Source organism: Pelodiscus sinensis, chromosome 29 (genome assembly GCF_052426305.1).
Source record: "Pelodiscus sinensis isolate ZL-2025 chromosome 29, ASM5242630v1, whole genome shotgun sequence".
NCBI classification, from domain to species: Eukaryota; Metazoa; Chordata; order Testudines; family Trionychidae; genus Pelodiscus; species Pelodiscus sinensis.
This window is the reverse complement of record NC_143080.1, coordinates 322,383-335,905: the sequence shown is the minus strand read 5'-3', so window position 1 is coordinate 335,905 and position 13,523 is coordinate 322,383. Positions and strand designations below refer to the sequence as shown.

At 59.1% G+C, this 13,523-nt stretch overlaps 2 protein-coding genes across 4 annotated transcripts in view; one reads left to right on the top strand and one right to left on the bottom strand.

The window, feature by feature from the left end:
- Window positions 1-9,483, bottom strand: part of LOC102443805 (peptide YY) — a 50,893-nt gene extending 41,410 nt beyond the window's left edge. Inside the window, exon 1 of one of the 2 annotated variants that reach the window (XM_075918423.2) lies at window positions 9,342-9,483. The gene's annotated coding sequence lies outside the window, so the exon portion shown is untranslated. The remainder of the gene's footprint in view (window positions 1-9,341) is intronic. The other variant, XM_075918422.2, reaches the window with a different exon arrangement.
- NAGS (N-acetylglutamate synthase) lies at window positions 4,779-13,156 on the top strand. Of its 2 annotated transcripts, XM_075918413.2 has the most exons (7): window positions 4,792-5,143; window positions 9,005-9,279; window positions 9,370-9,574; window positions 10,897-11,077; window positions 11,198-11,369; window positions 11,910-12,092; window positions 12,679-13,156. In XM_075918413.2, exons 1-7 carry the CDS (start codon window positions 4,826-4,828, stop codon window positions 12,830-12,832), a joined length of 1,488 nt encoding a protein of 495 aa, XP_075774528.1. In that variant the 5' UTR covers window positions 4,792-4,825; the 3' UTR covers window positions 12,833-13,156. The 2 variants fall into 2 exon arrangements, with proteins under 2 accessions (XP_075774527.2, XP_075774528.1); XM_075918412.2 differs by having other exon boundaries at window positions 4,779-5,143; window positions 9,005-9,574.
- Window positions 13,157-13,523: the final 367 nt, after the last annotated feature.

The window sequence follows — 13,523 nt, the reverse complement described above, 5'->3', positions numbered from 1 at the left end:
TGGCTTCCCTCCGGCCCTTGGTTTAAAAACTGCTCTATGACCTTTTCATAATGAAGTGGGTTATGCCCACGACAACTCATGACGACTGATTGTTTTTTGAGCTTTTCTAGTGACAGTCTGACTCGGCTGCCCCTCTGAAGCTTCTGACCTTTTGAATGTTAAGTGCCAGCCATCTGGTGCCATTTTGGTTTAGGTGGAGCCCATCCATGCTATGTAGGCTCCTCCCATCCCAAAAGTTTCCCTGGTTCTTAATAAAGCTAAACCCCTCCCTTACACCATCGTCTCATCCCCGCATTGAGACCCTGCAGCTCTGCCTGCCGACCTGGCCCTGCATTGGGAACTGGAAGCCTTTCAGAGAACACTACCATAGAGGTCCTGGATTTCAATCTCTTTCCTAGCACCTACATTTGGTCTCCGGGACTCTCTCCTGTCCTATGTCATTGGTACCTACATGGACCACGTCCACCAGCTCCTCCCCAGCACTACACATAAGTCTCTCTAGATGTCTCGAGAGATCTGCAACCTCTGCACCAGGCAGGCCAGTCATCACATGGTTCTCCCGGTCATCGCGAACCCAGCTGCCTGTGTTTCTAATGATCATATCCCCCATTACCAACACCTGCCTTCTCCCAATGACTGGAGCTCCCTCCCCGAGAGGTATCCTCAGTGCGAGAGGATCCCACATCATCTGCAAGGAGGGTCCCGACTCGGTCATCATTTCCCTTTGCTCCAGCTGAATGTTCTCCTTCCCTGAGCCTTTCGCCCTCCTCAGCAGCTCAGGGGCTGTGTGAGCGTTCTAGTGTCCCGCAAAGTCTCAGCTACGTCCCTCTCGGCCTCCCTTCGCTCCTCCAGCTCAGCCCCCTGGCCTCCAAAGAGGTCTGTGAGGGCCGGGAGCTCCTTGCAGCACGTGCACACGTACCCTCACTCTGCGCTGTGCGTCTGCCTGTCTCCCCTTGGCCCTCTAGAGCTAATTCCTTTCCTGAAAGGGCTTTTCTTGAATCTGGTTGTTTGGGTTTTAGTTTAGTTTAAAGAAGTTTAAAGAACATTAAGTGTGTCTAGCCCCCCTCTAAACTCCCATTAGCTGCTCCTGTTTCAGAGGTGGGAAAGGGATTAGGTATCAAAGCCTTGGTAAAAGGCCTGCCTAGCAGGCTGCAAGCCTCAGCACATAGGGCTGCCAGGTGTCTGGTTTTCACCCGGACAGTCCGGTATTTGCGGGCTCCATCCGGTAAAAAAAAAACAGGAATCACCGGACGTGTGCAGTGTCCGGTATTTCCTGTTTCCCTGGCACAGAAGCCCAGCGGGCACAATTTTCCCCTGCCACATCTGGCGGGGGTGAGGGAGTGAGGTGCGCGACAGAGTCTAGCAAAGGGGGGGCACAGGAGAGGGCGTCTCGCCAGGGGGGCGCCGGACTGGGATGGGAGCAGAGTGCATGCTGCTCTGGCCCACGTGACCAGCAGAGACCGGGAGCTGGCCACGTGACGCCTCCCTCTCTCTACAATGCGAGCAGAGGCAGCCGGGCTGGGCGGCAGGAACAGCCACTTTAAAAGTCAGATTGTTCCTCCATGCCTGGTTCTGCGGGAGGGAAGGGGGGAGATTTGATTGGAGTGGGGGCTCCCGACACTGGGGATGCCTGCCTCAGGGGAGGGGAGAATTAACCGGGATGGGGGGGATGCTAGGGAGGCCTGGGTCTGAGGCAGAGGTGAGTGCATTGGCATGGGGGACACTAGGAGGACCTGGGTCTGAGGCAGGGGTGAGTGCATTGGCATGGGGGTCTGAGGCAGGGGTGAGTGCATTGGCATGGGGAGACTGAGGGGCCTGGCTCAGAGGGAGGGGTGGGTGCATTCGTGGTTAGTGTGTGGTCCCAAACTGGAGGGAGTGGTACAACTTTTGCTTAACAACTTTGGTCTCCTCCCCCCCCTTTTTTTTTCTCCTCCACAGAATTTTTTCCTGGTGCTTTTTTTGGGGGTAGGGACGGGGGGGGGGGGTGTTCCGTTGTTCCGTATTAGTTGTTAAACCATCTGGCAACCCTATTAGCACATGGTCCTTCAAACCAGCAAGCTCCGCACACAGTATTTTTCAGGCAAGCAGCAAGTACCCCCACAAACACAAAATACACACTCTACAGACAACCATTTACCCCAAGGATCACATACTCGCTCCTCCTTCATCCGGAGGCCTCCCTTGCAAAACTCCCTTTAGCTGCTCCTGTTCGCTAACTGAACAATTGTTACCACAACCCCACAACTATCTGTATTTCTGAAAATGGCTTCCAGAAAAATGGGGGATTCGTCTCCAGAAACCTCAAAATTTAAGAGATCCCCATCAGCTGATCCTCTACGCTCAACATAGACTTGCCAGCCTGACAGCTGGGCCCCCTATCATTAGAGAGCTAGATTGGCTCCTGGTGTCCCCCATCTGAATCCGATCTATCCCCACATAGCCCATGACAGCATGGTGTGTTACTCAGTCCCTCTTGAGAGGTGGCTGGACCCCTATGGAACCTGCTACAGCCTTACCTCAAGCCCCACTGCCTACATCCCACCCAGGGTTACCCAGTGACTGGAAACCTGCTGGGACAGGCACTATCTTTTCATTCTGTTTGTACAGCACCTAGCACCAAGAGGTCCTGGATCCAGGATGGGGTGCTGCGCCGTCAGAAAGAAAAGCACATTGAAGCCAGAAACTCACCTCCCTGATGGACCTAGTCACGCCAGCAGAAACCTGCACAGAGCAGGCCTGAATCAGGAGGGTGGCTACGTTAGGAACAAGATGTTAGAGCATTGAGCCATTTCCCCCCGGCCCAGCTGTCCCTGACCAGTTGCTTTCACCTATCTCTGTGGAGCGGCTCTCTTTGAAGCTCTCCACTGACTCCTTGGCACAATCTGCTGCCTTGTTGCTAGTACATTTTTGTCCACGCTTGAGAAATGACAGCACGAGGCACCGACCACATGCCTCAAGTGCAAACTCTGGGAAGTCAACAAAAAGTTGGCCAGGGCTCTGAAACACTGTGCCAGGCACACAGAGCCGATGACTTGGGCTTGGAACGAGGACGTCACCACGTGGCTAAAAGGCCTTGGCAGCTCATTCTGCTAGGACAAAAGCAAAAACAGTCAGGAGTTGTGTACCACACAGGGCTGCTGGCTCCTCCCACATGGGTCCGTCGTGGCCTGGTGAGCCCCTTTGGGCGCTCCAGGGAATGAGATGTGTGCATAGGTTCAAAGCCGGAAGGGACCACTGTGGCCATCCAGTCTGACCCCCTGAATAACAGTCTGACCCTCACCCAAAAATCCCTGCGTTGAGACCAGAGCATCTGGCTGAGCTACAGGGTGGAGATTAGAGACCTACAAGGGGGGACTTAGAGATGTTGGGCGGGGAGGCTGACTCCAGGAGATGACACGGGCGTGATCTCAGGACTCCTGGGCTCTGTCCCTGACTTCGTTAGCGAGACGCCCTGCGAAGATGATTCCCCTGCTCAGTTTCCCAGCGAGAGGGAAGCAGGTGAGAGCTACTGGAAAGCAGTCAGAGGAGTGTCTCTTACTAAAGCGGACAGTTGGCAAAGCCCCCACTGACACCCTCTAGCAGAGCACTGACCTTTTGTTTCCTCTTGTATGGCATGCTGCAAATTCTCGCAGCTGCCAGGGCTCGGTGGGGTGGAAGACAGACAGACAGACCCTAAACTCCAACGCGCTCGCCTTTCAACTACGCAGCACCTTGGTTTTCTCACGCTTCCCTTCCACACAGAGCAACAGCAAAAAGGCAGCTGGCAGCAGGGACGGAAGTGACTTCGATCCTTTTCAATGTATGTAACTAACAACTTCATTTACCCAGGTTCGCCTGCAGAGACTCCAATTACTACGAATTACCAGGGCTGTTATGAGACCATTTATCAAAACTTCCAGAAACATTTGCATGAGAACGGGCCTCATGCATCCATGTCTATTGCTGTCACCAAGACTAAGCACGGCTATTTATAACCATCCACTAGCAGTAACACATTCCCCCCCACAAGCGTCTTAGCCGGTGCTCACGTCTCTGAGGTCTTTACCAGTCTGGGGAGGGCTGGGTCCGGACTCTAGCCATGGGACCCTATTCCGCGGTCTGGGACAGAGGGGGCCAATGTCCACAGCAAGACTGGGAATCAGAACGTCTAAGTGGATGAGTCTAGCACAGGGCCTAATGGTTAGAGCGGGTAGCGTGAGAGCCAGGGGGACCCCAGGCAGTGTTCCCTGCAAGCTGTGCACTTGTGAGAGCCAGGGGGACCCCAGGCAGTGTTCCCTGCAAGCTGTGCACTTGTGAGAGCCAGGGGGACCCCAGGCAGTGTTCCCTGCAAGCTGTGCACTTGTGAGAGCCAGGGGGACCCCAGGCAGTGTTCCCTGCAAGCTGTGCACTTGTGCCCCGCTCAGCAGAAATTCAGGTGCCACCTACAGCTGGGCTTTGTTTCTACTGACGATGCACAGACCTGGGTGCACACAAACATGATTCTGCACATGGGTGGGAGAAGATCAGGGGACCAGGGCTCCTGCTGCCGGCTGGATTCGGATCCACAAACTCTCCCGTGGGGGCCTGAGGCCTTGGCACTCTCCCGGCAGCCAGCAGGAGCTGCAGGGACCCGGCCTGGGCCCAGGCGGCGCGGGAGGGGCAGGCTCTGCTCCGCGCAGGGAGCGGCCCCCCCGCCCTGGCGCTTTGCCCAGCTCGGCGGCAGCGGGGGCAGGGGCCAGCCGGCGGGGCGGCACCCGGAGCCGGCCGCTGATTTGCGGGCGGGGGCTGGAGTGAGGGGCGGCTCCGGGGAGTCCGCCCGGCACTCGGCGTCGCGCAGCACCGCGCCATGGGCTCGCTCCCCGCCGGCTCCGTGGCCGCCTCGGCCGGCCGCCTGCTCTGCGCGCCCGTCCCGCGGGTGCTGGGCGGCCGCGGCCCCCCGCGCCTGGGCGGCCCCGAGCCCCGCGGCTGCGGCAGGGGCGCCCGGCGGCGGGAGAGCCCGGGCGGGCGGCTGGAGCTGGCCGGGGCGGTGCCCGCGCCCCTGGTGCGGCGGGACATCCAGGCGTTCCTGCGGGAGTGCGGGGGCAGCCCCGGCGAGGCGAGCCACTGGCTGGCGCAGTTCCAGGCGCTCGGCCACGCCGGCGGCCGCCCCTTCGCCGTCATCGAGGTGAGGGGCGCCGGAGCCGCCGCGGGGGGCAGGGACCGGGAGATCGGACCCACGGCGGGGGGGGCACAGCCCCAGAGCTCAGCGGGGGAAGGGGGATGGAGGGGACAGGTATTGCCCCAAAGCACGGGGGGGGGGGGGGACAGACACAGCCCCAGAGCTCAGCGGGGGAAGGGGGATGGAGGGGACAGGTATTGCCCCAAAGCACGGGGGGGGAAGGGGGATGGAGGGGACAGGTATTGCCCCAAAGCACGGGGGGGGGGGGGACAGACACAGCCCCAGAGCTCAGTGGGGGAAGGGGGATGGAGGGGACAGGTATTGCCCCAAAGCACGGGGGGGGGGGACAGACACAGCCCCAGAGCACAGCGGGGGAAGGGGGATGGAGGGGACAGGTATTGCCCCAAAGCACGGGGGGGTGGGGACAGGCACAGCCCCAGAGCACAGCGGGGGAAGGGGGATGGAGGGGACAGGTATTGCCCCAAAGCACGGGGGGGGTGGGGACAGACACAGCCCCAGAGCTCAGCGGGGGAAGGGGGATGGAGGGGACAGGTATTGCCCCAAAGCACGGGGGGGGAAGGGGGATGGAGGGGACAGGTATTGCCCCAAAGCACGGGGGGGGGGGGGACAGACACAGCCCCAGAGCTCAGTGGGGGAAGGGGGATGGAGGGGACAGGTATTGCCCCAAAGCACGGGGGGGGGGGACAGACACAGCCCCAGAGCACAGCGGGGGAAGGGGGATGGAGGGGACAGGTATTGCCCCAAAGCACGGGGGGGGGGGGACACAGACACAGCCCCAGAGCACAGCGGGGGAAGGGGGATGGAGGGGACAGGTATTGCCCCAAAGCACTGGGGGGGGGACAGACACAACCCCAGAGCACAGCGGGGGAAGGGGGATGGAGGGGACAGGTATTGCCCCAAAGCACGGGGGGGGGGGGGGGACAGACACAGCCCCAGAGCACAGCGGGGGAAGGGGGATGGAGGGGACAGGTATTGCCCCAAAGCACTGGGGGGGGGACAGACACAGCCCCAGAGCACAGCGGGGGAAGGGGGATGGAGGGGACAGGTATTGCCCCAAAGCACGGGGGGGTGGGGACAGGCACAGCCCCAGAGCACAGCGGGGGAAGGGGGATGGAGGGGACAGGTATTGCCCCAAAGCACGGGGGGGTGGGGACAGGCACAGCCCCAGAGCACAGAGGTGCTATGGAGAGGAGGCAGCAGGGTAAGAGGAGACTGGAAGATGCTCAGCCCTTCCCTCCCCCCCACTGGGGCAGGAACCCAGAGCTGACTGGGGCAGGAACTGCTGCCCCCAAGCTCTCATCTCCTATTTGCCTGAAACTCTTCTGCAGCCAAGACCTTTAAAGGGCCGGGCTTTGCCAACTCCCCACAGCTGACTGCCTCTACTCCAGCAACTCCTCTCTCTGCCTTCAGCTTGTCCCTTATTGCCCCGTAGCTCCCTTCTCCATGGCTTCCCCACTGCTGCCTGAGCCCTTGCAAAGGTCCCCAAGGTCACTGGCTCCCCATTGGAAACTTCCCTGCATTTCAAAACCCTCCATGGACTGGGTCCAGCCAAGCACATGGCTCCCCGCATCTCTCCGGCATGGACAGACACCTTGCACCTCTTGCCCACAACTCCGCAGTGCCTCCCGAGCCTGGCGTTTCCCAGAAGAGATGTGCTGTATCCAGCCCCTCCTTTGCTGAGCAATCACTAGGCAGGGGCAGACCCTCCTGACCCTAAAAATCTATGAATCTAGGCCAGCTCTCCATGGCATTTTGAACCATCTCAAGCCCTTACAGTGTTTTACAAGACAGCTCAAGATGAAGGTTCCACATCCCCTCCCCCCAGCAAATGAATATACTTTAGGTTGAAAGCAGCCAGCTGGAATAGCAGAGTATAAACCAGTTTATAACTAAAAGAGGAGGAGCCAGAAGGCAGCCAAGTCAAACTAGAGGAAAGGAAATACAGTTGGTAGCAACATGCTATTAACCTTTGGAACTCACTGCTTCAGGACAGTATAGAGGCAAACGCCACTAGGAGTGTTCAACTACATTGTCCTGGTACAGGTGGGCTACCACCCTAGATAGACTAGTAGGGTGGGGAAGGGTGACCAGTGCTTTGGGCTGTAGCCTAGGACTTGGGATACCTGTGTTTGATTATCTTCTCTGCCACAGACTCCCTGTGTGAGTTGAGGCATATCACTTAGACACCTAAACAGCTTTGAGGATCTAAGCCTAACTCCTGCTGCTTTCAGTGGGACCCTAAGAACATAACGGCCATACTGTGTCAGACCAACAGTCCATCCAGTCCAGTATCCTGTCTGCTGACACTGGCCAATGCCAGATGCCCCAGAGAGAGGGAACACAACAGGGAATCCTCACGTGATCCTCCCTGTCACCCACCTCCAGAGAAACAGGCCAGGGACACCATTCCTACCCATCCTGGCTAATAGCCGTTGATGTACCTAACCTCCATGAATCTATCTAGCTCTTTTTTGGACCCTCTTAAAGTTCTAGCCTTCACCACATCCTCTGGCAAGGAGTTCCACAGGTTGACTGTGCGCTGAGTGAAGAAAAACTTCCTTCTGTTTGTTAAAAACCTGCTGCCTGTTAATTTCATTTGGTGACCCCTAGTTCTTATATTGTGGGAATAAGTAAATAACTTTTTCCACACCAGTCATGATTTTATAGACTCTCTTATCCCTCCGTAGTCTCCTTTTTTCCAAGGTGAAAAGTCCCGGTCTTTATCTTAATACAGGACCCGTTCCAAACCCCTAATAAGTTTTGTTGCTCATTTCTGAACCTTTTCCAATGCCAAGCTCTCTTTCTTGAGATGAGGCAACCACATCTCTACACAGTATTCAAGATGTGGGCATCCCCTGGTTCATATAGAGGCCTAGGTCTCGGAGAAGCTGGATTGAGCCTTGGCCCCCACCTCCGCAAATCACAGCCCAGTCTCACACCGGCTAGGAGGAGAAGCAGAGACAAGTTTGGGAGGGGGCCAGGTCAGTGCTGTGCATAGATTTGCAGGATCACATGACTAAGTCCCAACCCCCACAAAGCCAGTAAAGGCTCCTGACTTCTACTGACATGGATGGGTGTTAGCAGCCGCGGTGCCTTTCAGGATCTGGGTCTACATGACCTTTGATCTCTGTGCTCTATGATGCTGGATTCAAGGGACCCTAACCCTGACCTAGGAGCCTGGCTCAGACGAGCCCGTTTGTCTGCTCTGGTCGCAGAGGAAGCAGCGGTCTGACTAGCACGCAGGGTCAGAGGGTTAACAGCTCTGCCTCGCAGCAGTGCCCAGCACGCTCCCTATGCCGGCTCTCCCAGCCTGTCCTGCCTTCCCGCCCCCCACAGATGGGGGAGGGGAGCTGCACTTGTCTATCCTAGCATTGGCCTCGGATCAGAAACATTGCTCCAGTGCAGACTAGCGCTGGAGCCAGGCCAGGGCTGCTGGGTAGCAAGGATCCAGATAAGGACTGCAGATAACAGGGCCTGCTAGGGACAAAGGGCACCAAGCGATACATGGATGGGTGTTAGCATCCAGGGGGGGTACCTGTAGTGGGGATCCCAGTAACTAACAGGGAGGCGTGGCAATAGCTGCCGTGGGGGAGAGGCGAGCACAGCCTACTGGGGAGTCAGAGGGGAACCTTTGGCTGCAGCAGCGCCCCGATCTCTCCAGCCACATCACCCTCGCCCAGGGCTCTGCAAACCCCCCCCCCCCCGTGCTTGCAGGTGCTCGCAGCGAAATAGGAGCAGCTAACATGGAGCCAGGGCTGCCCACCTACCAGGTGCTCCCCCCCAGGGTAGCAGCTGCCCCGCCTCCCCAGGGCTTGACCCGTGGCTCCTTCGCTCTTCCCGGGGCAGGTGGACGAGTCTGTCTCCCGCTGCAAGGAGACTGTGAGCAGCCTGGCCTTCAGCCTGGCCTTCCTGCAGCGCATGGACATGAAGCCCCTGCTGGTGATGGGGCTGCCGTCCCGAAGCTCCCTGAGCGACACCCTCACCTTCCAGGACACCAAGGCACTGCTGACCCAGAACTGCAAGGCCCTGATGGACGCCCTGCACCAGAACTCGGCCGCGGCAATGCCCTTCTTCGGGGCCGGTGCTGTGCTGGGAGCAGAGCAGTCAGCCGCCAGCTCCAGGTCAGCCTCTGAGCCTGCAGGCCAGGCCTTCCCCAGGCCTCCGCTGGCCTTGCTTTGCTCACCTTACTGCTGGCTTCTCTCTGCTCACAGCGGGATCTCAGTGGACGGCGACCTGCTGCAGTGGTGTCTGGAGTCTGGGAACATCCCCATCATCTGCCCCATCGGGGAGACCCGCGGCCGCCAGTCCCTGCTGCTGGACTCCGTCGAGGTCACCGCCGCCGTCGCCAGGACGCTGCTGCCCACCAAGATCATCTTCCTGAACATGACAGGGGGCATCAGAAACTCCGGGCAGAAGGTGGGTGAGGGCAGCGCAGGGCTAGACACACACGTCCTGCTCCAGTGCCGGATCAGTGCCCGGCTCCCCCCAGCTGTGGCAGCGCCCCCCTGGCTTGCTCCTGGTAGCCCCTTCCCCTGCAGCGCTGCGGCCAGGCACTTGGCCCAGTGCAGTGGTCACCAACCAGTAGAGCTGGACGCCTCACAGGTGATCCTGACTGGTTTGGCCAGGGAGCTATCAAGCACTGGCAGCTCAGTTGCCCCTTCAGCCTCCGTCCTTCTGCTCCTGCCCTCTACCTGGGAGCCCCCTGCTTGCTGTGCAGGGTGTGGGAGAAGCGGGGGAACACTGACGTCAGGGTGTTCCTCCGCTCCCCACTTCTGTACCCCATCTCCACGCAGAGAAGGGGATGGGGGGAGCTTGGCGCACGCACGCACGCACACCCCGTACCTGGGGGGTGGTTGTTACTTCTTTTACTGCTTGCCCCGAGAAGGGCAGAGCACGTGCTGTCCACGCCTGCAGCTCCCATTGATCAATAGCGGAGCTGTAGCCAGTGGAAGCTGTGGGCTCAGTGCCTGTAGATAAGGGGCAGCACATGGAGCCAATGCTGTACATGCCAGCTGCTCTCAGGAGCGGTGCTGGTGCTGGGCCAGGGCAAGGGTGAGCTGCCTTAACCCCACTGCTCCACCACCTAGAAGCCATCTCAGTTAAACAGTGCCCCGCCAGAGCCTGCTTCCTGAACCCGTCCCAGCCCTGAACCCCCTCCTGCCCCAGATGCGAGTTCCCCTGCACCCAAACTCCTTCCAGAGCTTGCACCCTGAAATCCCCCCTGGACCCCAGGCCCCCACCCTGGGCTAAGTCCAGACCCCCTTCCACACCCCAGCCTGGTGCAAGTGAGCGAGGGTGGGGAAGGAAGGGGGATGGAGTGAGCAGGGCGAGGCCTCGGAGAAGGGGCGGGAAGGAAGTGGGGCCAGGGGATTTGGGTTTGAGGGAGCTCTTACATCAAAAAAGTGACCTGGTGGTTAAAGAGGCTGGAGACCACTGGCCTAGTGTGTCAAGCACATACACGAGGAGAGGGGCTGCAGAGACCTAAGGGATTTGCCAGCCAGCTCGGACAAGGTCAAAGCAGCCCTGTGCCCGCCCCCCGTGGCCCGCTACACTGGGGCTGGCCACCGCAGGGGTGAGAGCCAGCCTGGTGCCTACATTAAGCACCCTCCACTTGGTGCAGCAGCTGGGCTGGCCTCACTCAAGGCCTTCCTGGAGGCAGCCAGCACCGAGCAGGGGACAATCCAGAAGAGGCTAACCCGCGGGTTATCGCATGTGCTGAGCCCCTCTTGGCCTCGCAGGTGCTGGGGACCGTGAACCTGCCCACTGACCTGGACCTAGTGACCAAAGCCCAGTGGATGGGCCACAAGGAGCAGCAGCAAGTCAGGCTGATCGTTGACCTGCTGAGCCGCTTGCCCTACGAGGGCTCTGCTGTCATCGCCTCTGCCCGCGCGCTGCTCGCCGAGCTCTTCAGCAACAAAGGTGAGCCTGCCCCCGGGGCCAGCCTCGGCACAGAGGGGATGGGGTGGGCTGGAGAAATGGCCTGGCAAGGTGCATGAGAGCTGGAAAGCGGCCGCTCCAGCAAAGCCCTCGCTCTTCCAGGCTCCGGCACCCTGTTCAGGAATGCTGAGCGCATGCTGCGGGCTGAGAGGCTGGAGGAGCTGGACCAGAGGCGCCTGGTCTCCTTGATCAACACGTCCTTCGGGAAGACCCTCCGAGGGGACTACCTGGCTTCCCTACGGCCCAGGCTGCACTCGGTCTATTTCTCAGAGGGGTGAGAAGCCACCTGCACTTCTGTGCTGGGCCCAGAAGTCGGCAGGCAGCGGGATCTCAGAGCGGGGGAGATTCCTATTCAGCCACTTCTAGGGGGAAGGCAGGGCAGCCCCTGGGGTGCAGTGGCCTTAGGAATGGGCCGCCAGACAGCTCTCAGGACCATCATGGATCCCCAGGGGTTGCAATCTTCCTTGCCCCCCGCCCCTTCTTGGCCTGATTATTTAGATGGGAAGCTCTTGGGAGCAGGGATCGTCTCTCACCCCGTACAGGGCCAGCCAGAGCCTCTCGCTCACGCGCCACGAGACAGGCTTACGAAAAGCAAACACGACATCCAGCCTTTCCAGGTGGCGCCTGCCTGGAGATTGGGCCAAACCCACAGCCAGAGCCACCGAACCTGGGTTATTTCCTGTTGGGCTGAGAGCAGGGGCCACCCTGACTGCTGTCCTGACAGCAGCCGCATGGTGCGAGATCTCCTCCCTTCCCCAAGGCCAGGCTGCTGGCGCCTCTCCCAGCCCCGCTCACCCAGCGCTTTGTCACCCAGCTACAACGCAGCCGCCATCATCACGCAGGAGCCGGTCCTGGGCGGCACGCCCTACCTGGACAAGTTTGTCGTCAGCTCCACTAAGAAAAGCCAGGGCTCCGGCCAGAGGCTGTGGGAGTGCATGCGGCAGGACCTCCGGACCCTCTTCTGGCGGTCACGTGTCACCAACCCCATTAACCCCTGGTAGGTGGAAAAGGGCCCTGGGCAAAGCAGCGTTTCCCTGGGAATTCCACCCTCCAGGTGGACGGTGACGTGTCTCTGTGCTCAACACGCAAAGGGTTCCCCAGCTGTTCCAGCCCTGGGCTGCCCACATATGGCTCTACCATCCTGCCACGAGCCCCCCTACCTTTGGCTGTTCCAGCCCAGGGCTTCCCACACACAACTCTGCTGCTACCTCTTCCCCCTTTACCTGCTTCCCATATGCACCGGCTGTGGCAAAGCACAAGTCTGCTTGGGACACCCGTTTCACCGGGGCTGGGCCTCTTCCTTGCTCTGCTGGGCCTCTGAGCTCTGTGCACAAATACCACTTACTCCGACCTCTATGCCTCCTGCCCTCTTTGGGCCTCCCCACATGTAACGTGCAATCCCCACTTCTGTGCTGCAAGAGCACAGCCGCTGATGTCTAGGAGGGGCTCAGACAGGCGTAAGTGCCCAGCTAGACACAGCCGGTGCCTGTTTGCCCTGGCCTCATCCCACTAGCTGTATCTGCAGGGGCTCTTGGGCACCCAGATGCTGCTCTGGGGCTCAGCTTTCACTTTGTTCCCATCAGGTATTTCAAGCACAGCGATGGAAGCTTCACTAACCACCAGTGGATCTTCTTCTGGTTTGGACTGTCTGACATCCGGGATTCCTACGAGCTGGTGAACCATGCCAAGTCCATCCCAGACTCATTCTGCAAACCAGAAGGTGATCTGACTAGATGAGGGGGTGCATGGAGCAGGCTGGGCTTGGGAGGAGCCAAGCTTTCGTACAGCAACACAGCTCAGCCACCCAGCCTGCACAGAGCCTCTGGCTGTGCCAGCTCTGCATGAACTAACGGGCACAGCCAGAACCCGGCCTTTCCCCTCTCACGAAGCCCGTGTGGTGCAGACCGCAGCAGAGAGGAGTTAGAGTGAGGGGGTCAGACCCTTGGGTTCACGTTTCATCTCTGCCACCGACACACTGGCGGATCTCAGCAAAGTCACTTCCCCCTCAATGCCTCCGTTTCCCGACCAATAAAATCGGACCTACCTCAGAAGAGGATGCAAGGCTCCATTAATGAATGTGTAAATAGAGCAGCAACACCCTCCCTTACCAGCCTGTGGAACAGCAAGCAGGAGTCATACCACAAGCTTGTATTTATAGGAACAAACAGCCTGTGTGTGGTGTTCCCCGGACAACGGCTACAGCACAACACACAATAGCTGGAAAGCATCAACTCTTAATGTGGTTTTGGCTTCTTTTTCAAGGTGTCTTCCCTTCCGTCAACCATGCTGAGTTTGATTTTAGGGTTTTATGCTCTCTCCTTAACTAGTGCATAAGGCTCCTCACTCGCAAACTGAACTACAAATGGAAGCTGGGAACTTCAGAGTAGTCAAGGGACGCAGACACCAAACTGCCAGCAAAATTCCCACT